The sequence below is a fragment of the Melopsittacus undulatus genome, chromosome 11 (assembly GCF_012275295.1).
Source record: "Melopsittacus undulatus isolate bMelUnd1 chromosome 11, bMelUnd1.mat.Z, whole genome shotgun sequence".
Lineage (NCBI taxonomy): Eukaryota > Metazoa > Chordata > Aves > Psittaciformes > Psittaculidae > Melopsittacus > Melopsittacus undulatus.
Window position 1 is genome coordinate 2,478,019 of NC_047537.1, and position 26,203 is coordinate 2,504,221.

The 26,203-nt window shown below is 41.9% G+C and overlaps 1 protein-coding gene across 10 annotated transcripts in view; it reads right to left on the bottom strand.

The window, feature by feature from the left end:
* The window catches only part of STRBP (spermatid perinuclear RNA binding protein), a 55,384-nt gene that overhangs the window by 5,024 nt on the left and 24,157 nt on the right, over positions 1-26,203 (bottom strand). For 3 of the 10 annotated variants that reach the window (XM_034067554.1, XM_034067555.1, XM_034067551.1), the window contains exons 3-17: positions 23,186-23,403; positions 20,322-20,487; positions 17,596-17,740; positions 12,296-12,390; positions 11,794-11,889; positions 10,994-11,105; positions 10,326-10,423; positions 9,748-9,859; positions 8,961-9,086; positions 7,903-8,102; positions 6,071-6,229; positions 4,410-4,544; positions 3,957-4,097; positions 3,125-3,248; positions 1,762-1,806 (exon numbers count right to left, since the gene is read on the bottom strand). In XM_034067554.1, coding sequence (XP_033923445.1) covers positions 1,762-1,806; positions 3,125-3,248; positions 3,957-4,097; positions 4,410-4,544; positions 6,071-6,229; positions 7,903-8,102; positions 8,961-9,086; positions 9,748-9,859; positions 10,326-10,423; positions 10,994-11,105; positions 11,794-11,889; positions 12,296-12,390; positions 17,596-17,740; positions 20,322-20,487; positions 23,186-23,403 — 1,972 coding nt within the window. Of the gene's footprint in view, positions 1-1,271; positions 1,807-3,124; positions 3,249-3,956; positions 4,098-4,409; positions 4,545-6,070; positions 6,230-7,902; positions 8,103-8,960; positions 9,087-9,747; positions 9,860-10,325; positions 10,424-10,993; positions 11,106-11,793; positions 11,890-12,295; positions 12,391-17,595; positions 17,741-20,321; positions 20,488-23,185; positions 23,404-26,203 lie in introns of those variants that run through there. The other 7 variants (XM_031046485.2, XM_031046484.2, XM_031046486.2 and 4 more) reach the window with 5 other exon arrangements.

Consider the following 26,203-nt stretch of genomic DNA (forward strand, 5'->3'; position numbering starts at 1 on the left):
ATCACAAAGCAGCAACAGCAGGTATTCCAGAGCACCAGATGATCAAAGTGAAGTTTCCCAACATGCAACAGCTTACAAAGGCAAAGAGACATGTTTACCTTACAGCCAAAAAGCATTATCCCAGGACTTCGCATCACAATCATAGGACATTAAAAACAGAAACTCTTTATGTGAAAAATGGGGGCATTCAATTCCACAATGCTTTGAAGTCAGTGATATGTCACATATACACAGCTAAGTGATAAAAATCCAGCTCCCAAAATAAGTATCATGAGAAAAAACACAGAACAGAATGAATGAGAAAGGCACAAAAAGCTACAAGGAGAGTTGGTAACAATTGTGTTCCTCTTAACATCACTCTGTATAGCTGCTTGTAAAAACACACACATGCAGATACACCTCATCTTAGCCCTAAATCATCTTACGCATTTTAGTAAGCCCTTTCATTTTTCCTTGAGAAAACATGTAGCTGGTTCTTTGTGTAATGCAACACAAAAGAGAATGCTGAGTGGGGCAGCCCTGCTGTCAGCTGCTGTTCTGTTACAGCACTTGCCCAGCCCATAGGGCAGGAGTTCTACAAGTCAACTTTGCTTTGGAAAGGAGAATCCCCCACTGTGAGTATAGCCCTTGGGGCTGTTCTCCCTTCTCACTGCAGCAGTGTGCAGTAGGACCCATTGGTGAACATTTTCAGTAAAGCAGCAGCATTCCTCCCCTGTTTATAGCTCAGACCTCTAAAATAAAGTCAGGAAATCTGTTTCAAAGTATTTTTAACTTTTATAATGCTATCAGGGGAGTTGGTGTTGCCCAAACTATACAAATTTGAGAGGAACCAGTACTCCAAATACTACCAAAGCCAGAAAATTGATAGCAAATTGCAGGCTTAGTTTCCCATATGAAAAATGCAGGCCTGGAAATGTCCTGGGCTTCCCCCAGTCCCTGCACAGGAGAGGGCTTGCTCCGTGTGCCAGGACATATCACTGACTCCAAACGGCTTTGCTCCCATTGCCACATAAACCTCATTCAAAGTAACCAAAAGGGCCGGTTAGAAGTGTGCATTGTTAGTCCAGCATAAGAACAGCCAGTGGGGAGGGAGAAGCTGAGTTAAGAAAAACCCTTCCTCATAGCTCTCTGATACAGTCTGGATGAAGCCAGTGCTTTGCCAGCCTAATATCGCTGTGGTTCTTGGTAAAAAGCATTGTGGTGAATAACCACATCCTAGCTTCCTTGTGACTGGATGGCTGACAGTCCAAACTACACAGAACCCATTCTGCTTGTCCCAAGCAGCAGTACTTTAGCCTGCAGGGGCATTGGGGGCGGGGGGGTATATACACATAAACTTTATGGAGTTGATGGCGTTAAGGGAGCTTTGTCCACAAGCCACTTACACTTGGGGACAAACATTTTGCCAGTGCTACTGTAATGCCATTTAGGTAAACACAGGACAGAGATGCTGAAATAGGCCCTTCGGTAGTCTTTGAATGGAGCACAGATTGGCTGTAAAAAGTAAGAGAACTACTTCAATTTCAGTATGAAAGGGAACAGGCAATTAGAACAAGCAGTCCTTCCACGAACCAGGCAAAGCATAGGCAGAAAAGCTACTCCAACCAAAAAAGAACCACAAGGTTATGGCATAAAAGTGGTGTTGTTGTCATGGTTTTAAGAGCTTGAATCTCTTTGACTTTCTCCTTGGACTGCCACATTTGGACTGCCACAACAGATTCAGTATAATTTCTAATGTGTTAATTAGTGGGCTATACATACCGTAAGCTGGTGCGGCTGTACTGTACCCATACGGTGCTCCGTAGCCTGCAACACAAACACAGAAGGGGTGGGTTTCATTTCCTCCAGTACCTGAAGATAATCAGTGTTTGCACACCAACACACAGGGAGGGACCCCTACTGGGACATGAAGCAGAACCACAAAAAAACCAAGCACTGATACATATAAATATTGCTGAGAACATTCAAATCCTTCTGCATTGTTGCTTGAAGAACAAGCCTCCTCCCTATGACCTTAAGCCTCAGCATCAGTTAAATGCTGCATTGCTTTTCCTTAGCACTATCTTGCAGCTGAAGCCCTCAAGTCTGCACTGTTGGAGCTGGCATGACCCAAACATCCCCTATTTGCTGATAAAAAAATACCCTAAACTATATATGCAATCAGATGCAGGGAACAGCCATTTTCCTCAGCTTCCATTAGAAAATGCTTGATGCAGGTACCACAGCACCTCAGGAAAGCTCCTGTGAATTCCAGTGAATTGTTATTTCTAACAGTAAGTTTCACAAATAGCAGCTGAATACTTAAAGGCAAACAGCAGCAGCCTGTTTTCCCAAAGAGCTGAGCATGACTGGAATGAGACAAAAAGCAGGAGTGGTAACATGAGTCTTGGTTACTATATCTCAGTAGTTCATGAAGGCTTTACAGGGGTTTTTCTTGTGGGATTGCTTGTGTCCATCACAGAAAGTAAGAGATTTCTGAGAAAAACTGGGGATGAAGAGAAATAATCTGTGAAGCCCAAGGCCAATAAAAGCTTAACAACTCCAGCGACTGGGAAATTAAACTTCTTTCTGGAGTAATTCCACGCTGGCAAGAAGCATGCCCCTGGCAGGTTGAAGTGTCTCATAAATGACTCCTCAGGCAGAAAGACAGCTCCAAAAACAATGTTAACAGCCATTAAAAATGAATTACTGGGTTTTAATATTTATAATCATATGAACATACAGGAACAATGAAGGCGACGTGCTGTCGACTGTGCCAGGAAGCAAGTCTACTGAACAGCAGGGCTGTGCTATCAGTACATGTGAACTGCCAAAGGCTACAATTATAAGCTCATGCTGTAATCCAAAAACCTGAGCATGAGGAATGAAGTTTTAGTTTTTGGAAGCTACTGGATTTGCTTTGACAAAGGAATCTCCAGCATCTCATTCTTAGAAAATCTGTGGTTCTTATTCCAAGTAAACACAATGTCTAGATTCCCTTCACATGTCACCTATAAGCCTCAGACATGTAGAGTCACAAAGAACAATGCACACTTTAGAAAGTAAGGGGAACCACGAAGGGAACATTTCGTTAACATTTTCGTGTGTGTATCTTTTGTCATTGGATATCAGTTTCATGCCCTACCTGGTGTTATGTAGCCAGTAGCAGCAGCTGCTCCAACAAATGCTCCTCGTGTTAAAGCGCCTCGTCCTCTGCCTCGAACAGCCTGGACTGCTGCAGAAACAGCTGTATTGACAACTCCTTTAGTCTGTCCAGAGTAATGAAAAAGAGCAATTCAGAAAGTGAAGGTGTTGCCGGAAACAGAAAGTCCACCTGCATTAAATCGCCACGTTTAAAAACATCTCTTTAAACATGCTCAATGCACCAATCTTGCTAAAGGCAGAATGCAGACAGAAGAAGCACTGTCCTGAGAATCAGACTGACAGGAACCAAGTGAGCAAGTCCCTGCCTGCAGTGCCCAGCCCTGCACACTGAGCCCAGCACATCTGCTTCACTGAGAATGTGTTATTTACCTCCAACCTGCTCATGAACAAACACTTATGGCTTCTGAACCTCTCTGTTCTGTCTCTGCTGTCTTCCCAAGGTCTTACAAGGCCTTTACCTGGCTAGAAATGACCCTCCCTGAAATCTATGCATCTCACATGTTGCAGGAGATGCTCTGGCCTGAAACACAAAAGACTTCCACATCCTCACTGAACTGCTGATCTTACTGTATCTCCTCTAGTTAATCAGCACCTCTCTTTCTTTGGGCCTCCTTTTAAACTCAGTTAGAACCATATTGTGGGAAACAGTCAGATTATATTGTTACTCAACAATAATTATAGAAGAATAGAAACCTTACACATGTGCATGAAACAAGAGACAAATCACTTGCTTCCTGTAGAAGCTCTCGTATCATCAGACAACCCAGAGCTGTGATAGCAGAGTGGTCCCAAAAGCAAATTACAATTCTTACCTGAGGAATAATCTTCTTTTTCTTGTTGTTTGCTGCATTAGGCCCAGAAAACAGTTTTTCAAGTGCTGCTAATGCAGCACTTGCTTTTGCTACTTTCTTATTTGGGCCTGCGCCTCTGAACTTCTGCCCATCTACTTCTACCTGAAAATCAAGACATGGGTTTATGCCTAGTGTTTGTTCTTGGGAACATCATGATATACCCACGTGTGCCACCCATAAAGAACACTCATAAAAACAAAAATATCCTCAGTGTTTTATATGACAGTTTCCATTGCTTCTAGATGATGAAGCTGATAAAGAACACTTAAGTGATCCTGTGAACCATTATATCGCACATATTGGGAACTTGGAAATGATAGCTGCAATTTTACTTCCCTCCTCCTCCTCATGTCAAGACATGATGTAGTTTGAGGCTGTCAGAATCCACCAACCCTGTAGCTCTGCTTCACTCACCTCCATCACAAAGCGTTTGTCATGGCTTCCGCCTGTCTCGGAGATGAGCTCGTACTTCAGACCTCTTCTTTTTTCGTTGAGCTCCATCACTGGGTTTTTGCCACTTGCTGTGAGTATAGGACCCTGAGTTCTTACCTAGAGAAACAGTTAACAGTGCTGCTTTAGAACCTTTATCTCTTTGAAAGGCAAATAAACATTTACAGCCTGGTGGCTGACAGTGCCACATGGCCACTTGGAGAAAGGCAGCATTATCACTGACAAGCTTCTGTGATAGCTTGTCCTTCCCAACATGCAGCCCTAGGCCACTTCCCAGGTACAGAGCTGTATCAAAGGCAACACTACCATGCCTTCAGTATAACATCTGTGCTGCAACAGCAGATGGAGAGTCTCTTCTCTAAACAGTGGCAGGGGGACAAACAATACTGCAAAAGAAGTCACACCTCTCTATTTCTACTGTTGAGCTACTGTCCTTATGGCCTGGTGTCCACACAAGGTTACACCAGCTACACTTGGAATTGCAACCCTGAGAGCATCCAAAGCTGAAGCTGAGGCCACAGTTCCTTGGAACTGAAGGCTTTATCACTAGAAAGAGAGATCAGCCTTCCCAGCCTCACACACACAGCTTTGCTACTGGGGCTAATTCCGTCCTGGCACTACTGAGCTCAGACTGGAGAAGTCTCATCTCTTGGGTCACATGTTTCAGCAGAAATATCTGTAGCTGTTTGGGAAGAGAGGAGGTGAAGCTGCCATCTCAGCACACTGGCATATCAGCCTGGATTAGAATGCACTCAGCTACAGATACAAATGACTGCTCACTAAGGAAGAAAAAGATTAAGGGATCAAAGCACTGTTTGCCAAAGCAACTTCTTATTTTGGATAAAGATCAAGAGTCCTAGTGCCAGGACCTGCCCTTTGAAAGTGAAATGTCTCAAACATGGTAACCCAAAGTTATGCAGCATGGAAAGTACCTTAGTCATCTTGAAATAGTACCCATTTTTGTGATAAAATCAAATTAATTTTAAGTGAAAATTAACAGGGAAGTTTGCAGAGTATAAAATATCCAGGGAAAGGAAATGGGGGTATGTCTCAGTGAACCAAATACATCTGTGAATTGATTACACACTGTACGGAAATGAGGTGGCTTCCAACTGAAGAAATTCATGTTTTAACATCTTGACAAGTATTCAAAGAACAGAACAATTACTTATATTTACAAAACAACCTTCCCCCTGCTTAGGTCTCAGATTTCTTAACACCTCCTAATGAATTTTTCTACTTTCATTGCTCTTCGAGTGTATCAGTTTAAAACACTGTGTAAATGCACCTTTGTGACAACCCCCCATGGCAAAATGGAAATGATGACATTTGCATCACTACAGCCCAAAGGCAATAGGCAGGATGACCCCAGTCACCAGACCATACATAAACTGGCTACAAGGGACAACCCCTGCCTTCAAGAATTTCTGGTCTTAGGAGGTCAGGGTTGCTGCATCCCCTTAAACCTGAGGAAAGGAGGCACAAAGACTGGTTATTTGTCTACAGTGACACAAAGCCACTGGCAGATTTGAGCCTGGAAACTCTTATTAATTCCTCACCCACAACCCTAAACAAAACACCATCCTCTTATGGGAGCAGAGATTTCTTTCTAATGCAGTCCTCACCTCTAGGGTAGCGGAGGTGTCAGCTGTGGAATTTCCAGTATTATTGCTTGAGACTGAAGATGTGGTTTCACTTTTACCTTCAGTATCTGATTTTTCATCAGAACTCATACACTCCACGTCTGCATCAAACCCAGTTGGATACCCCATGGCTTGTAAAACCTACAACAGAGCCACATGACATGAACTGTAAAATAGTACAGAAATAAATGCAAAGCTGAGTACAACACAAAAGAATGAGTTAAGGCAGATTGCTTAGAAATAAATTTTCTCCTGTACTGAAACAGAGAAAACCACCATAGCAATGGGGAAAACTGTTCCTGAAACAGCTGTGGTACAGTTTGGCTGCATTTTCAGGGATTCTAAATGCTAAAAAGGTCAGATCTAGAAACTGAAACAATCACATTATTCCCTGTTATAGGTCTGGGAAAGCGGGGCCTGGATCTGCTAGAAAAAAACAAGAAAGAAAGGGGAAAAAAAAGCTTGTCTCTACCACACCACCCATTTCCTCTTGGCTTGAATCATGGCTGTTTTGAAGTGTAGCCCAGGATTTGTGTATGTGTAGATGTAGAGAAAACAGAGCTGGGCAGGCACCAGCACAGATCAGGCTGACGCAGAGGGGTTCAAGGGCAGAGGAGTCACAGCTTTTCAGGGCAAGTTTTGTACTACTTGGGTTTTTTTTTAATAACTGCAGGGAGGGAGGCAAAATAAAAGACTGAAGCAGAAGGTCTGGGAGGACACATATGCAGAGAGCTACTTTTCCTGGAGGAACAACAGATTCCCTCAGATATTTCTGGACACTTTGAACTTGAAAGCACATGGGACAATGGGATTTTCAAAACTGAAATCAAAGGAAAGCAGAAAGTTGCCAGATGAAGCTTCTATAAAGGAAATTCTTGTTCGAAACAAAACGCAGCACAGAATGACAGATGGGCTTGTTCCTGTTATAAGTGCAGTTGTATTAAAAGCAGTTTTCTTTCCTAGAGTTGTTCAGGTTGGAAAAGACCTTTAAGATCATTGAGTCCAACCATTAACCCAGCACTGCCAAGGCCTGTAGATGGGTATCGTGTTTGCCAGCTTTCAGTCCACTGGGAGCTCCCCAGTGAGCAAGGACTGCTGATACATAATGGAATGTGGATCACTGAGCACTTTGCCAGATCCCTCAGTACCCTGCACTGTCTGTAGGAAATTCCCTTCCCAGAAACCCAGCAGACTGTCTCCTTTAGCTATCTGAACTGCCCTCATGAAACACAAGGATGTTCATGGTGGGTGCTCCAGTTTGTCACTGCTCTACAGAGCTAAGCTCTGTCACACAGAGCACCTACAAGAAGTAACAGTAGGTTGACTGGTACCTGTATGATATTAATGTCTTACTAGAAAACTGACTGGAGACCAGTAGTTTACATTGATGTACACTGTCTACCCCAGTGTGTAAAGGTACTCTTCAAACAATGAACACTGTAACAACTCCGTATTTCCAGGAGCTCACAACCCAGGAATAAACACACAGAAGAAAGGGGAGAAAGAGGGAGCCACCAACATGCCATTTTCAAACCAGCAGGAGGAAGAAGTAGAACAGAACAAAACTGAACCCCTCCAGACCAGAACTTACATGGGCTGAGCTGCAGAGCCCTGGAAAGTTCTCCCTCCCCACTGCTAGGATAAACCAGTGATGCTGTTTGAGCCATGCCCAGCTGTGTTTACAGTACATAGGTAGTAGCTCAGCTTTATCTCATATGCTTTTTAATTTTGAGGTCACATATTACTAGTTCTGACCGTATTTCATACTCTACGTTCCAAGACCTGGGTTAGCAGATTACTTCAGGCTGCCTTACCTTCACTGCCACATGGAGCTTGGCTGTTTTCTTAGAAGGTCCTGATGCTTCGTATGTTGTACCATCAACATCTACAGACATTGTGAAGACTGGGGCATGGACTGGACCAGACTGTGACAGCAGCTTATACTGAAGCCCTGGCCTGATTTGGTTCAGCCTCATCAGAGCATTCATGAGATCTATTGCTTTACTATCTAGTACTAGTACAAGATAGTAGAAAGGGGATGGGAAGGAGGGGGGAAGGAAAATGAACAAAACAAGATGAACAACAAATGAAAACAGTTTGCATTTCAGCGCCTTCCTTCTGTAGAAAGGAGCAAAATAACCCCTCAGCCTCTCAGAGGTCATAAGGCTGTTAAGTCTTTACTAAGCCATTCTACTTTGGGGTAACGACTATAATTACCCAAGTTTTAATACTGTTGACACAGTTCTTTTGCAGTTAGCCACAGCCTTCCCAGCTGCTGTAAAGGAGTAACAAGTTTTATAGATAGTGAGATCCACAACTGGCACCAAAGTAGCACAATGAAAATAGCTCCCAGAACCGGCTAGATCCCAGCAGTGCTGAGGGACTTCAGTCTGTGCACATGCAGTGTCAGTGTGCTGTAGATTAAGCATTTTATTGTTCTTATGGGAGGTGTTGAGAGACCAACAACTAACTCAAAAAGGGGAAGATTGCAAAAAGGCAAATCTCCACACAGCAAAGTCACTGCAGTATTTGGGGGGGGGGGGGGAAACAAACCAAAACAAAAAAACCCACCCACAATACAGGGACATTATCAGTAAAACACCTCATCTGCTTGGGAACTTCAATTTCACTGCAACTTCACGAGTAATCCCATTTAAAAATGCAAATCATTCAGTTAGTAAAACATGTCAGGGGAAATCAGATGCACAATAAGAGATGTGTTTGACATTCCAAATGCAGGGTGATAGAGACAACATTTGTTGTTCCAAGGACTTTTTCACATGCTATTCCACACCAACACAGAGAAGCTTTTAAACCAGCTCCCACCATACAATAGATCTTTGGAAGCAGAACAGAGAAGCATTGCACTTACTTTTCCTCAGATTACGCTTCATCTTTTTATTCGGATCTTTATCATCCCCAACACTATCTTCAAATGGCCTCTTAAGAGCAGAGGAGCCTGTACCTACGGTATAAATTTCCTTGTAATATGGATTTGCTATTGAAAAACAAAATTCCACAGCAGGAATCTGATTAGTCCCATGTTGTTCCTTGCATATTTATAATGAAAAGAACTCAGCCATCAGTCAAAACTTTCTTACTGCTACACATAAGCCAGTATTAGCTCATTGTACCATGCCATGCAGGATGTCTGTTTCCAGTATTGTGTGATACAAGTGGTGTAAATCTGCAGTGTTGTTTTTTTTACAGTTAATCTAAGGCAAAACCTCTACTAAAATGTTTTTACAAAAAATATACAAGAAAATTAGTTGTATCACATGTATATTGTTTTCTAGGAAGAATTCTTGAGTAATTCTTACTGTGGACACTTGTTCCATGCTTTCTGATGGTGTCTGCTTACCCAGCATAAGAATCATAAGCACTACTTCTACTCTTCAGACCCCAAGGGCCTTTGCGCTTAAAGCAGATCATCAGCTGTATTTTACAGTTGTATTGCTGCTCCTCCAGATTGGCTTCTAATAATTAAACACTTAAAAAAACCCAAACCCCCAAATCAAAACACCAACCCCAAATCACATTTAACAGAAAGAAAAGCCTTCTCCTTGCATTCGCAGCTCATAACCCATTAATTTCACTCATTCTAAATCAATCCCTAGTTTACCACCCAATTAGAGATTTTTGAACCAAACAGCACCTACCTTCTTTGTCAGTTACTGACCAGGAATATTTCTGAAAGGACTTATTTGATGGGAGGGGGTCCATTTCCAAAACCTTATAGATCTGACCAAAGGCTGATAATCTGAGGGCATGCTATAAAGTGACAGTAGAAAAGTAAGTTACTTTATAGCACTACTTTACCTTGGTTGTTTTAAGCTACTAAATAAGTTTGTGTAAGCAAAACCACTTCTGCCATGGGAAGCTTCTGTGATAGCTACAAAAAATACTAATGTCTGAACATTTAAAACTCATTAATTTCTGCAATAGAAAGTGCATCTCACACGGACAAGGAGCCTACACAAGGGCTCTGTGCTGTAAGCACTTGAGGTGGGATGGAAGCAGCACACAGACACTAGACTGTGCTTTGTAAGGATTAGATTTAACACATATTTAGCTCGTGCACTCATGAACTATCATGTAATCATTCCCAGGTAGTGCACTGGAAGAACTGTCAGGACTGCCAATAAAATCAGCTGTCCTGGCAGGGAATAAATTGTCTTAATGAAGTGAAGTCCTCCCTGTTATCATACCCAGCTCCTCAGATGTACGAGGTTTCTACCTGTGCACTGTGCGTAATGGCTTCTTTTTGTTGAACTGTCATATACGACAGAGCATCTGTTGGCTCCCGTTCACAGGGGTCATGCAGACCAGGGCCTCCTAGGAGGGAGAGAGGCAAAGCAGATTACTGACAGTAAATGAGAAGCAATATGAAAATGGGGGCTGGGGGATATTGCAACAGAAGCAATATGAAAATGGGGACTGAGGGATAATGCAACACTCTGCCTTCAGCAGAGTGGGAAGCAAGGGATTCTCTCATCCTACAATGCAAGCTAGCCTCAGGATTTTACTCCCTTTCAACAATGGCCACAGAATTTATGGGGGTTACCACTGATTGTGTATAATGGTAGGAATTTAAAAAAACCCACAAATATTTTTGATAGCTATGCATATTTCAATGAATCTGTAGGAAACAAGTGGTCATTAAATCTGACCATTTGTTTGCAACCCCTTAATAAGATAGGGGTTAATTCAGAAACAAATTTAACATTCCTCATTAACTTCTACTGCATGGAAGCACTCATTCAGTTACAGCCAGGCAACTTCCTTCTTTTTTTTAGCCCCACTGCAGGTTAGGAGTTCAGGGCAGGCATTTTTCACAGCAACACCAGAGGTTAAGGCTGTCTGGTCAACCCTCTGTGTTCTTGAAGTTCATTTTCAGCCCCTTACCAGGAAGCAGAATTCCAGATGCCAAGCACTCCATCACTCGTCGCAATGCTTCCCCAGCACCCAGAGGTCTATTACAAGTACCTATAGATTTTTCACATATAAGCTCGAGTGGCTAGAAAACATTAAATTACGATTAGTATGGACACAAGGGTAACTGTAACTGCAGTTAAATACAGACTGGCATAGGGGAAGGAAATTCTCATCAGTTTACTTAATTTGTAATCCACTACAGGTCTAAGGGACAGAGCCATCCCCAGATGACAGCTCATGGCACATCTGTTCCCTGCTCCTGAGTCACCTTTTGCAGAAGCCAGCTGCTTTCCATTGACTGCCCAGGAAGTCTAAAAGTAGGAGCCTTTAAAGCCAAATCACCTCAATGCTCTCACAGGGTCACCAGTTCTCCTGCCTCCAGGACCTGCCAACTGCTCGTCTGCAGGTATGCAGGGCACAAAGCCCTCCCCAAACACACTAAGGTGGAATAGTAACCTCCAGGAGAAGCAGCCCTGTCACAGTCACAGGGTTTTGAAAAGCTAAATTTGGGAGGCAGCAAGTGGGATTCTACTGCAGATCCTTGAGGATGCACAAGGTCCACAGCATTATGTCTCCCTCTAGACTGAACAAATACATTCTTTCTTCTCTACAAGCACTTTTCTACACAGGTTACGGTTAGTGGGGAGCAAACAAAAAGGGGTTAAGGAGGAGTTTCATACAGTGCACTGTTTTCTCCAGTCCAGACATTGCTACAGGTCTCATGAGATCTGAGACCTGACCTCGTGGCCTTCAACTTTTTCTGTACTTACCCATCCTTTCAGTGGTGCCCATGTGGGGACTCTGTTGCACAAATCCCGCAGAATACGTAGGACAATTACACATGATTTTAGTCCATTTGCCCTGGCCTAAAACAAACAAAATGATTCCAATACACCTGCAAAAACCTGGCCTGCAGTTTTGCTTTACTTTTTAAATGCACAGAGTCCTGGGATAGATTCTTTAATTATTATTACTTAATATTTAATCAGCTTCATGCAAAATAAAAAGTTATATAAAATACTTCAATTTAGAGAGACATATAAAAAAGGAAGCAAAATGTCAAGATTGCTTTTGTAGCCTCATGACACCTCTCAACCAGGTGGCTGTCTACCTGTCACCTTTGCCCTTGCACAGTACAGCACTGAATTCTGAATTCTAGACCTTTCCTCTATGAGGGACTAGTGAGAAGTTAAAGAGGCATTCAAATTAAAACTGTCTCAAATTAAACCTCATAAGGCTACAATAACAACAAGGTAAGAACAAATAGCCAACCTGAAACCATTTGGCGTGCCGCAGAGACGCCAAGGCCTCCAGGCATTTCTGCCTGTCCAATAAGTCCGGAGGATCTTTCATCGCAACATTGTCTACTGGTAAAAATGGGATAAAAAGAGACAGATACAATTTGACCAAGGGGTTTCTGTCACAATACAAAAAGAGCGGCAGCATCTCAATGAGATAATAAGACTCCCAGAATTTAAGTGCACTGTGTTATTTAATTTAAACAAGCCATTAAAGGTAGTAAATGTGCACGTGTGCAACAGAAGCAAAGGCATTCACTCCATGTAAAATAATAGTAATAATAAAGATGGCCACTGCTACAGACAATCTGGGATCTTATTAAAAATGTAGAACACATTTCAGGGCAGAAAATAGCTATATAGCACTTCTCTTTTGTGTGTGTGTTGGGTTGTATTGAGCTTTTTTTAATTCTTGCCCTTCTTAATGACTTTTATTCCACAAAGGTGGCACGGAATTTCAGAGAGATGACCTTCTTTTGACAAGAGGGAGATATTCTTGGGGGGGATATTAAAAAATTTGTAATATTAGAAAGTGAAGTTACATCGATAAAGTCAGTGAGAATTCCAAAGAAAAACGTAGACTATATTTGAAATAATATTGCATGAACAGTACCAGCCAGGACAATTCAGTGAAAGAAATACACGAGAAATGCTGGTATGATATTTTACAGTTTGATCAGTCTTTCATATAGCCAGAACATATGAAAGAAGTTAGTTTGGTAACTCCCAGATTAGAGAGGAGGTCCCCTCGTGTAAAAACCTTTCCTTCCCAACAGCAACTGAAATGAGGGAGGAAATGCAAAGGAGGCTGAGAGACAAGACACCCAAATCTTCTGTGCAGGTTTACACTGGTTTCTTCTTTTTGTTTTTTTCCCCCTCCATTGTTTTATCCAGCATGCAACAAGCTGCTTTTAGCAGTCACATCCTATTCTATAACAAGGAACATTATGCATCCTTTCTTCTCTAATTTCATCTCCATCCTAAGGAGTTACTAGTGTCCAGATTCTCTGGAAACCCTAAACAAATTACTATCCATGAAATCAGATTTAAAAGATTTTAGTTTTTAGCTGCATGAGAACAACATATTAGAAGAACTGAATGAGTTCACGGCTCAACTAAAACCTTGAATATGTTATTTTCCCATGAATACAGAATTACTCTTTGTTTCAAAATAAGTTAATTTGGAAAGACAGTATTTTCATTATTCTTAATGGACAGTTCTCCAGGTCCTGAGACCTTTGCACAGGGCTAAATGAAATATAACACCAATTCAAAACGAGGGCCATGCTAGATCAGCAGACTCCAGTAAGACATTTAAAGTATTAGGGCACATTAGGAGAAACTGACAGTTTGTACAATTTATTAATAACATCCCAAAGAACATTTTGTGGGTTACTTTGGATAGATTTGGTTGCATGTGCATTGAATCTTTCCTGTTGGAAGTTGCTTCCACCTCCTGTGCTGCTCAGTGGGAAGGTTACGCTGGTAAAAGCACATTCTGTTATGATGGATAAAAAGAGCCCAAAGACAAAGAAAAGAACCAGTGTAAAGCTGAACAGAACCAGGTCTCTTGTCAGACAGTTCATGGCTGCAGAAGACTCAAGTGCTATAAGCTTATTTTCTAACCCCAGTGAACTTCACAGCAGATATTTGCATTGTTTCCTGTTGCCCTTATCAACCATTTAACAATATAGGGATTAATCACTCCTCTCGCTTGTTTTGCAAACAAAAGCTTCAAAGTCCCAAAGCACTGGATTTCTATGAGCACAAAAGGTCACTTTGGAACACAAGGTTTGCTTCTAAATTTCCTTTACAGTTCTGTCATTTTCAGGAGCAATGCTTTGTGGCACACAATTACTGAATGTATGTCTGAGAATTTCTGTAAGAAAACTTTATGGTGGACAATATAAACATCTGCTTAAAGCTCATGTATTGTATAAAACAAGTACTGTCAATGAATGATCAGAATCTTATTTTAAAACGTTAGAAATGGCAAAGGTGACTGATTGCAAAATCATTCATTTTTTACAATGAACTGGATCTTTTAACTGCCCAGGGAGTTTTTACTCGGTACAAGGCTTTGCCAAAGTGTGTTTCACAAAGTATATTAATTTTTCCTTTAAACTACAAAACACAACAGAATATTTGCAATTTGTCATTCAGTTGAATGAAAAACCTCACAAGATTTGTTGCAACAAGTTAGGATCATACTCTAGCCTACGGGATTAAGGTTATTTCCAAAGGTCGAAATTACAAATCCCTTGGAGAACTTTGCCAATTACTGATCCCCTGCTGATGTCCTGAGCATCTGGCACAGATGTTGCAGTCAGCCAACTTTGGGGTGCAAGATTCCATTAAACAGAAAGATGGAGAAGGACAGGCAGTGGAGAGGGCGAGCAGCTTGCAGCAGGCTCCCTTTGACCCCCTCGGGAGAATGGCATGTTTCTTCATGCTCTGCCAGTCAGGAAAGTGAGACCCAATCAAACTTTTCAAATGCGTTTGCAAAACTTTTACTTTTTCCCTTGTGCTTTTAACAGGGGCATCAATACAAGAAATTTAATAAACAGTTCATAACAAAGCCCTGACATTAGCTTGCACTGTGCAACACAGAACCAGTGGTTCTCTCCCCACTCGCTGTATGTGTTTTCTTCACACAGCAGCTGCTAACTTCATTCATTCACTGCTGGCCACTTGAGGAGCTTTGTCTTCTCTGTGGGGGCAAGGTAACTCTGGGGCTCATTGCCCTTTCAAAGGCACTGGGCACGTTGGGAGTGTTCACTGGCCCCATCTGCCCAGCAAGGGACTGATTGTTGACTGTTAGTTGATTTCTGCCCCACTTTAGTAAATGAACTTGTTTATTGTTACATGAGCTTGTTGTTGCTATACACTTGGTAACAACAACTGATTTTGCAAGCTACAAGGTTCTGGTCTGGAAAACCCAGTTTATATTTGATGCTATGACTAAAATTCAATTTCTTAAGTTTAGAATTTAAAGTGATGCAAAAATGCAGGAATTTTAGGTGCTTGACTTCTCAAGTTGACATGAGAAAGCAGAGCTTTATGGGTAGCCATTTGTGAGAACACCAAGATGCACACACACACTGGTCCACTATTTGTTTTTGCTAACAAACAGCAAAAACAAATAGGACAAACACCACATCTTAAACATGAACACTCTTCCAAAGAGGTGGGGACTGAAGAGAAATCCAGGAATGTTTTTCAATACATTCTGACATCAGGGCATGAAGGCACACACAGCATTCCTACAGAACACATGGGAGCACCGGTACCGTGGTCCGTTGCGCCTAACCTTGCCGCGCTGGTTAGAGGACAGATTAGTGCCGGGCACACCGAACCCAAAACCTTGGTCAGTTTCCCATGGGAGATGAAAGGCCACTGGCAAGTGTTCTGAGCTCCTCCAGTCAGAAGAATGTATGGAATACACTCAAAACCCATATAGAAAGTATAGTTACATTCGGCTGGCTTTAGTCAGGGGCAGGACACTTTTGGAGATCTGTGTATTTTCAATATACAGTTTCTCTGAGTATTTGCTCTTGGTATATCAAATTTTTGTGGTTTGAATCTAAGTGAAAGTGACCTACATATGGTTGGAAATACTATGGAAAAAGGTATCCCCCCCTTTCAGTTTACTGAATTCTACATCACACTTCACATACCTCTGAAAGGGAGCATGATAAATGATTCTCTTCGCTTGTGATGAATCAATGTCAAAGAACCTGGGCTTTAAAACCAGATCCATTAACTATCCTCAGCAACTGTGCAGAATGGCAGTGACACTGCTCCGAGAGTAGTGAAACCATTGTAAGATTTTGAAAAATTAGTACAGAATTTTGAAAAATATTTTCAGAATTTGAAAACAAACACCTACATTTTAAACATCAGGAAGCATAAAAATCCCATTCAGGAATTCAGGAGGCCCAACAGTCACTGCCACAGAAGAATTACTTCTTGCAGGAAGATTCTTGGATGGAAGCCTTTGTGCTTCCCCTTGGGAGAAAATTACAAAGCCTTTGCCATTAAAGTGTGTTCTGTGCTTTGTGCTCCTTCCCAGTAACATGAATCAGCTGCAACTATTGCAGGGCTGAGCTCAGCATCTTATGAGAAGCTGAAGAAAACTCAAGTGATATGTGGTTTATTTTTACTGGTCTCGCAAAAGAGCATGGTTACTAATTTGAGCGTGAGCAGACATTGCAGTTAGGGAATCGTTGCCATTCATCTGTTTCATAAGGTTTTTGTGCATCCAACTGAGCATTTGTTTCAACTGAGGAGGATCCCTCCTGCCATTGCCTCCAACAGAATCCAAGAGAAACTGACCAACGTTCCTCACTGTGCCGGTATTTCAGTGGGAGAAGGAGGAAGCAAAGGACTTGTGGCAAGTCTAGAAATGGGAGAGGAGCGACAGGGAGTTCCCTTGCCCAGGCGGGCCCAGCTGCCTCAGTTGTCATGACAGAGAGTGGCCAGTTGGTCAAAGGTCTGACATCATCCAGTGGCAAAGTTTCTAGGGACAGGTTTGGGAAGCGGAAGCAGAAATTACTGACAAGGATTTTAAAATACATCAAAATCTGGCTACGTTTGCTCTCCTCTGTTTCTCTCGGTTGGTTCCAACCTCATCAGTACTACCAGTCAGCATTCCTTCAATAAGGGGCATGGAACTACAGTGGAAAGGTCGGGAAAAGGAACAGAAAGAAACTACGATACAGTTTTCTATTTCTATTTTGCCCTAAGGACATGAGGTACAACATTCAATGCACTGTAACTTCAATTGTATCCCAGTGAGGAAATTCTGAAAGCTCAAAACACACACATTGTATCATCAACTAATAAAACTTGAGGGCCAGGATGACACGCTGGTGAGCTTTGCAGGAGAGGAGGTTTTACATAAAAAGAGAAACATTTTTATAAGTTTTTCAAGATACTACGAACCAATCCCACTTGACTGACTTAAATCTGAAAATGAGACTGTGCAGCTCTGGGTGCTCAAGAGTCAAGGCTGAGCGAAACAACTCAGACCCAATTGTATGTCCAGGTTAACACTGAGCAATATTGCTTGCAAATGAAAATAATGCACGTTTACATGAAAGTAAAGTGACTGTGGCTTTTTAAGGCACAAATAGTGTAACTTGTGGTGGCAGTAGCCAATCCAGTTTGTATATTATGTACAATTAAAAAGCTGCTTCCCAATTCACCCTGCGCTGCACAGTCAGGGCATTTAGATAGAACAGTCTTAAAACCAAGTAAAAATACTCTCTGTACCTCCTTCCTTCTTCTCTGCTTCATCTCGAATGAGAGGGGATGTAAGTATCACCTTCAAAGTCAGCTTGGGCTCCTTTGTGTTATGAATAACAATAGCTGCCTCGTTTACATGCTCCTCCACGAGATACTTCTCTTCTGTAAGTTTCTGAAAGTCACCAAGAAAGATTTCAGGAGTCTCCCAATCAACTGAAAAACTGCAGAAACTTTGTACATTCATGTGCCTCTTAACTAATGAGACACCTGAAAGACACTGCAGTAACAAGTAAGGCCTTGCCTCCCTCCTTAAAACCAAACAGGATATCCCCAATAACATGCTTAAGAAAAACAGGTCTGTAGCAGGGTTAATGAGAATAGAGCAGTTCCACTATATGAGCACTTTTTTATTTGCTAGCATGCAAAATAGCACCAGCAACTTTGTTCTTCGTAAGAACACACTTTAGGAAGTCCACACTTCTTGAGTAGTGCTCCTCTAAAAGCGTTAAGTTCTCACAGGCAGTATGACCCATGAAACCGTACCTGTCATTGCAAATGGATGAGGGATTCCAGTGCAGGAACTGCAGTTGCTCACCTAGCCTATGTAGCTGCCATGAGCTGGACCAAACATACCTTACCCAGCTCTTACAAACCCAAAAATACTCTTCAGATGCCCAAGCAATGGAGGCTTCCCCACCTCTCCAAATGGTTTATTCTGGTTCTTAGCTGCACATCTAATGTAGATGACCTGTTTTGCAGTAGAAATGCCCCTTGCTATAGTTTGATTACTTCTCATGATCCATTTGGTAGTCCTGTGAAATACTGAATCACTGTCCCTTCGTAAACAAACATTAATGTCAAAATTACACCTGCATTTAGTCTAGACTTTGTCAAACCCAGATAATTTCAATTACATGGTTTTCTAGGTGCCCATTCTCACTCCTCTGATCTTCTCCAATTCATCCTCCCGCCTCTCTCGCTCCCTTTCCACACAGCACATGAAACTGGATTCAGGACAATACTGCACCGACTTCATTCATTAATACCTGCCCCAGGAGATCGTTGACAATGCCTGGAAAATATGACCTTCCTCTCACCAGCACACCAGTAAAGAGAATGCTTTTAAAACAGTTTTCAATAAGCTTTTTATTTCTTGCTTAGATTTCTTTTGCAGATAATAGTACAACAGCCTTATAAATCGTGCCATTAACTTGCATTGTACCAGTGTTATCTCAAGTGATCTGTATCCACAGGTCTTTCATTAGTCCTTTGGGACTGACCTCAATCTCCAAAAGGGCAAAGAGCCCTGCAGATGGGTCACAGTCCTGTCGCTATTCCTTCTGCCTGTGACAGAGCTTGGTTCGGCAAGACCATATGGTTAGAATGTATCTGCCATACATTCTAACTTCTTCCCTTCTTGCAGTCTACTCTCCTCCAACTCCTTTACTGTTCTGTCTCCTCACCCCTAACCTTCAAAGAAGCAGAGCAGAAGCTGTTAACAGCTCTGTACCTCTTGGGCCTGGACCTTCCTTCTCCTGCTGGACCCGCTGCTTCTGCAGAACCCTCCCTGTCTCTTATGCCCATGACAGTTGAAGCTCGATTCATGAGTCAGATGCCTCTTACGTCATCTTTTCTGTAATCCCTTCCCTCGCAATACTTCTCCCCACAGCATCGTACCTACTTGTCCCCTGAATTTATTACAGTCTTCACATCCTTCAATTATGACTATTCTGCCATTCTCACTTTTTTTGAAGCATATGCTAACTTATCACTTTCAGCCCTTCTCATCTCACACCTGACTACAAACAAAAAAGTTTACTCTTTACTGCTTGATAAATCCCCATCATTTTCAAACAAAATTTACTACTTAAAAGATTCATAGCATTTTTAGTTACAGATAAGGCCACATCTGCAGGCACAACATCATCTCATTAAACCAAGGCCTTTACATGAACAAATGAATAGTGAGAAGGGAATGGCAGAACACGTACTATGTGGAAATAAACACAAGGCATAAAAGCAGATCGGGAGAGAAGCAGATCAGGTTTGGACATGGTTTGGAGAGACGTATTTGCAGTGGAATACTCCAGGGCACAGTTTCTCGGCAGCAGTGTGTGCCAGTCTGGAAACTGGAGTGATTATTCAGACTTGACACTGTCAAATAGGTATTATCCCCAGCTGCTTTAAAGAGACTGGTATTAGCTCCAAGTGCTTTACTGGATGCCAGCATCAGAATAGCCATAAATAAAAAGAACGATGAGCTCGTGATTAACATGAGCTAAAATGAGCGACCACCTCAAGTGACTTGCTCTCACTTCAGAAGTACAGAGGCACTGATCTAGGAACAGCCCAAGCAAAGCAAAGCAGCTGCAGTGTAGAACCTCAGCTCCAGGCAGGGGACAGTACAGACCAATCCACATGCTGGAGGATTTCTGGGAATGCACTTCAGGTAATATGAGTGGTTGAACAGAGAGCAAGAATCAGCTGGGTTAGTTCTCAAAGAGAAAGCTTAGCTGCCACCACAAGAAACTGACATCACAAACAGGGAGTAGGCAACAACAGCAGCAAAATGTTAAATTCTGTCCGTAACTACTTCATGTCACTACATACACACCCTAGATGCCATCCTAGATTCAAAGGATATTTTAATCTCTAACACTTGTCTTTTTTCCTGGCACAAATTCCAGCCTTTACCCAAATACAGCTTCCAGTGCTCTCAGTCACTGCTAGAGAACTACCCTGAATCAACTCACCTGAATTTGAGCTGGGAGATTGTCTTTAACTATACATAACAAGGTCTTTGTGGGTTTTTCTTTGCACATGAGCACCAGCTCCAGATCCATATCATCTTTAATCAGCAAGCCCTTTGCAACCAAGCCAATTCTCATAACACCACACAGCGTCCGACCACCTTGATCCCTGGAAATGAAACAATTTGAAGTAATTAAAATGGTATTTTCACACATTCAGAATAATTGTATTATCCTATCACAGTGAGAAGATACAGATGGGGCTGCTGACTGTGCTGAAGTATCACTGGTTAGAAAATGCAAAGCACAAGATTAACTGTGGTCTAGCCCAAATTCAGTATCTGCAGATCTACTGAGAGAGTAACAGTAATTAATCTAGAGGAGCCGTCTAACAGAAATGCTGCATTCCAGAGTGATCTCATTTGCCTTTTAGTGACATCCCAACTTTACACATGGCCACACACCTTTTAAATGTTTGTTGATCCACACATTCAAACCTGTATATTTAAAATTATTCAACTGACTTAGGAAGTTGGAGCCCATACCACAAACTGACATTTGTTCATTTCCAGAAGTCTTCCAAGCAGAATTCCGTCAACAAATCTGACAGCTGAAACCTAGACAAATAGAGGTCTGACTCCTAGTTTTTACTCTCCAGTGCAGTTTAGGGGAACGTTTAAGAGCTACAGCAAGCAGCTTTCAAAGCAATGTAAGAAAACCTTAGTTTTGAGTGCTGAAAGGATGCAACAAATGGTTTAGTAAGGCTCGGATTGCTTAAAAACATAAGAAAAATGCAAGAAATGCATCTTGAGCAGTTCAACATTGGCTACTGCCACGTGATGTATCTCATACATATGGCACATCACCACTATAAACCCCACAGAAAGCATGGAATCAGGAAAGGTGGCAAACTACCTCAGCAAGGCAGCATCCCTGTTCCTGTCACTATCACCATCCAAAGGGATGGACTGCGTATAAACAAAAGAAATCCAAGCCCCAGCAAAACCCCTGCACCCAAACCAGTCACGCTGTGATGGAGGGCTGTCATATACATCCTAAGCTGCACCTAGAAGTATCTTGTAAAGTGACTGGTAAAATAATTTGTCCCAAACAAATGCATAGACATTTATATATACTCTATATGTATAAATAATCCATTGATGTTCAAGAACTGTACTCTGAATTTGTAACAGCACAAGCATGAAAACCCCTGCACACACAGGTGTGAAAGCAAATGCTGTCCAATTGTCACAAAAGCATTTCCGCAGGCTTGGATTTAAAAAGACACATTTTTTTTAAGAATCCATTCTATGCCATTCTGTACCCACATAAGAAGACATCTAAACATGGCACCAGGAACACCAGGAAGTCACCACAAAGCACAAAGCACACAGTGTATCAAAAGAGACGGTGCTTCAGCAGAACACTGAGCTTAAACACCTGCCTTGAGAAGATGACAGAACTTAATTGTCCTTCCTTGGAGAAGCAGCCTATCAACCCACTACAATTATCCTCTGGTGCCAATACAATCATGCTGTCTTAAACTAATTAATACGTTAATTTATGCAAAAATATTCATAATTTGAAGTGGTTGTTATTTCTATTTGAATGCATTTCACACCAAAAAACAACAAAAAAAGTGATATATCACAGCTTGGTCTTACACAGAAAAAGCCAGTGATCAGGCTTGTGTCTGTTAAATATTCATTAGGGAACACAGAAAGCCACAGGCATCAAAACGAGGGACCATTTGTGTATTTACTTTTCCAAAGCTATCATACAATGGTCTTCACACTGCTGCATTTAAACTTCATGCAAGGCCAGCAGTTTCTTTCAATGGCTCCCAAGCCCAAAACCTCATCCTAGAGTTAATCAGAGACAAGATTAAATGTTAAGAAAGAAACCCGTGGAAAAGCACTACTAATAAGTGAGGAATGTTCAGTAGAATCCACCACCTTGTTGGAAAACCAGATGAAGCAGTGAATGCTTTCTGCCACACAGGTTGCCTCAGCTAATACAGCACATAACTTGTTCCTAAACTGAAGTACTTCCAGCTAGTGAGGTACAGCAGGACTTCATACCTTACTTCTTGAACAGTACCCTAAACATTTACAAGAAACTTGGAAAGAACTAAGAACCACATTGCACCATCCCAAAATGCAAACAACTTCACATTCGTATTATATAGCAGCACATCAACAATTAGAAAAGGCCTCACAACCTTTCACTGCCATAAAAGTGTCAGAAAACAGACCATATATGAAAAATCACACTTTGTCATTTTAAATCAGAACTTACTGGGCAAAGCCCATGTAGCAGCGGACTTTCCTAATAGTCCATGCATCACTGTGAAGGAAACTGAAAGAGCCCAAAGACTACATTTCTAGTGCAGGTTATGCTACAGATGGAACCACGCTAAATCCCAAGAAGCTCAGTGGGGAAGTATTGTATTACGGGAAGAGAAGAGAACTGAAAGTGTTTTTTTGAGTTCTGACAAAGTAGCTGTTGGTGTCCTGGTGCTTCGCTTCCTAATCTGTAACCCGGACAGATGCTTACCTGAGCCGGAGAGCACGTGAAACACATCCAGAAAGAACTTTCTGCTTACAATTGCAGAAAGGTTTATCTACTAAATGCAACTTCACAACATCACAGTAAAATAAGCAGTGAAATAGAGCAACTTCTGCCCACACTGGCCTTATTATTATGCCCTACACTCACCCTACGTGCTTCCATCTCAAAAATATATCCACTTCCTTCTATGAACATTCACATGCAACAGAATCAAGTAACACTGTGACTCTTATTTAGAGGGAAAGGAACCCATTCAGAGCAGCACAGTAACACATTATGAGGCTCAACTCACTCACTTGGCATTGCTTTCTGCAGCTTCCTCCTTTGCTTCCACATCACCCTCACATTTTGTAGACTTGTTCTTTTCATCCATCCAGTCAGAGACATGTTTAAGGGCACATTCTACTGTTGATACCATGTTCTGGACAGCTTCAAGTTCCTCTGGAGATGGATAAATGGTTGAATGTTTCACCATTACATGGCGGTCATCATTAGCAAAAGATCGGATAGATCTCTGTTATGAAGTGGGAAACAGGGGGGGGAAAAGAACAAAGTTATTGGATTATCAATAGAAGGACATTGCCTGAATGGGAATCCTCCCTGACAGATGTAGGACTGTGTTTTATGATGATCATTGCTTACAATCATGCAGGAATGATTTCTTACGTTTATTTAAATACATTTTGAATAAGAGGAAAGCAAGTGAACACCAGTGCAAAGATCAGCACTAAGCTGGTAAAATATCTCAGAGCTTGGGTGGGTTGCATGGCACCTGATAGTAGATGGCTAAATTCAGCTCTTCTAGAACCCTTTTAGTGGCTACTAAGAGGAACAGGCACATGTGGAGCACAGTTTCTGTTTATGTCTACCAGGCACATCTGGAGCAGAGCTTATGTTTATGTTAGGATGAGATAAATTGTGTGTTAGAGGGACGTTTCCCCACCCCCCCACATGTGACCACACAAGTCTGAACCACAGTACAGTAGCTGCTACAGTCATCTAGAAATGAAGCAACTTGAATTTCACCTTCTGTTTTAACCTCCATCATCAGTGGAGGCTGTGACACTGTGTGTACCAGTGACAGATCAGGAAGAGGGAGAACTTAGGTGTGGGACTAGACAGAACTCTACACCCACACACGTCTAGAGTTGGATACAAAACAGGGTTAAAACCCGTAGGATGCATTACTGTTTGCAATGGCAGGAAGTGGGATTTCTGCTGCTTGTCCTCTCATGACTCCCCCCAGTCCTTTTCTCATTTTCACTGTTTTTCTCACTTACCCCTGCCCTCTCCCTGCCCAGCTTCTCTTGGAGAAGAGGGCATGGTCTGGCTGGTTAATTAAAGAGTGCAAAAGCAGGGAACAAAAACCCCAGAGTTTCATTCCCAATTTCATTAAGTGGCTGACTTCCCTCATCCTTTGACTAGCTTCTTTATTTAGATTAAGCTTTCAAAGCCAGTAGGCCACTTAGGCCCTGATCCTGCCCAAAGGAACAACATCTCACGGCGATATAAGCTGTGAGCTACAGTACTGTAAGAAAGCATTCCCTACCCTGGAATCTTTGCAGGAATTAAGGTGTTCCTGAATTTCAGCAATCTTTGTTGGCTTGTGTCAACCTTCAGCAGCTGAATGGCTCAGAGCAAAGAGAAAAGCCACGTTCTTATCCCCAAAGGTAACTTACTTCAAGTAGGGAAATTCAGAACTTTAGAATGTAGGTGAGTGCTGACTAGGTAAGGCACGTGGAAAGGGCAGGCAGGGAGAATATGGACAAGAGTCCCATTTTGTAAAAGCCATTGATACTCCCCAAATACAATTTTGCATATTCTCAGAGTGCCGAGTGCAGTCACCTCTCCCCTATTTATGCCAGAGACAATGGCAGCCTTAGAAAAAGGCAATCAAATAACCATTCCCGTATGGCACCTACTGCAGATGAAGTCGTAGGCAATACATATTGCTGACAGCAGCTAGGCAAACTGCACAGGGATTTACAGAGGCATGAATGAAGATGAGGGTAGAGAGAAACTTGTAAGAAAAGACTGAAATAATGTCTTAAATGTCTTTAAAAGAATTAATTAAAAAATAATAGGAAGAGATCAGTGTCAACTAGAATAGTCTGCCGTGAAACTTGGAGTCCTGAGTGATACTGAGGAGGAAGGTAAACTTAAGTGGTTAGCTTGTGCTGGGAGACTTATGCTTTGCTACACACTATCCAGATGAGACTATTTTGATCTAACAGTGACCCAGACCAGCTGTGATCAAAGCACAGACCTCTGGCAAGAGCTGCTCTTAACTCGTGTTCTTTATAGATACACAAACCACTGCTGAAAGCTTCCCAGAACCTGGAATCATGAACCAAAACCTCTCTTCCTCCTACACATTAAATACCTTGATCATGTTTCATTTTCACTTCTGCTTTATGGGTTTGTAACAGTATGCACTCTTAACAACAAAAAGAGCCTTCCAAGGATGTCAAAGGCCTCTGGGTTGAATCCTTGTTAAAGAACTTGTCAGGATTTCCTGGCTTACTGCATTCACTGGGTCCCTTCCATTGAAGGGCAGCATGACATCAGTCCCTTCCTAACTTTCGGGCTCCTACCCAAATGGACAACTGGGGTAATAAAAGAACCTCATCAGCTGGGGTCTGGTTTTATCCCCAGAACTTTCATAGGCTGGAAAATGCTTCCAGGAGGTCCCTCTTGTGGCTTATCTGCAACATGGATACAGAAAGAAGCTGCAGTTCAGCAGGGAAAACTGACAAGCTGGATTCATTAACTTCCCCCCACCATCTCTTATCTCATAAAATACAATTAGGAAAGCCAGTAAAACAGGAGTAAATTAATAATTCTTACATTAGAAGACATTGGTTTTCTTTTCTAATAAAGGGAGACTGAAAAGTTCAGTTCTTCATTACAATTTAGGCCAAATAGAATAGCAAAAATGGGACACTATTTGAAATACAGTATATTGACAACCCTGTTCTGACAGGTGGTCTTCCACCCTTTGTGCTTGTAACAGGTAAAAGTCCTGTCTTAGATAAACACAGCCTATCAGCAGTCATCAGCTACACAAATGTTAGAGAACTGCATTTTAAACATTTCTTCTCATTTTCATTCTCTCAGTAATAATCTTAGAGGACGTAAAGATACATAAATATGCTTAAACTGCTCTCCACAGGTATTTTTCAGGAACTGGGTGGGTTTACTGCCTCTTGTGAATACATCTTCAGAATCTTACCATCACAATACTTCATACTTGCACAGCTTTATGAATTCAACATCTCAGGCATTCCCAATGCACAACCAATCCCAAGCAGATA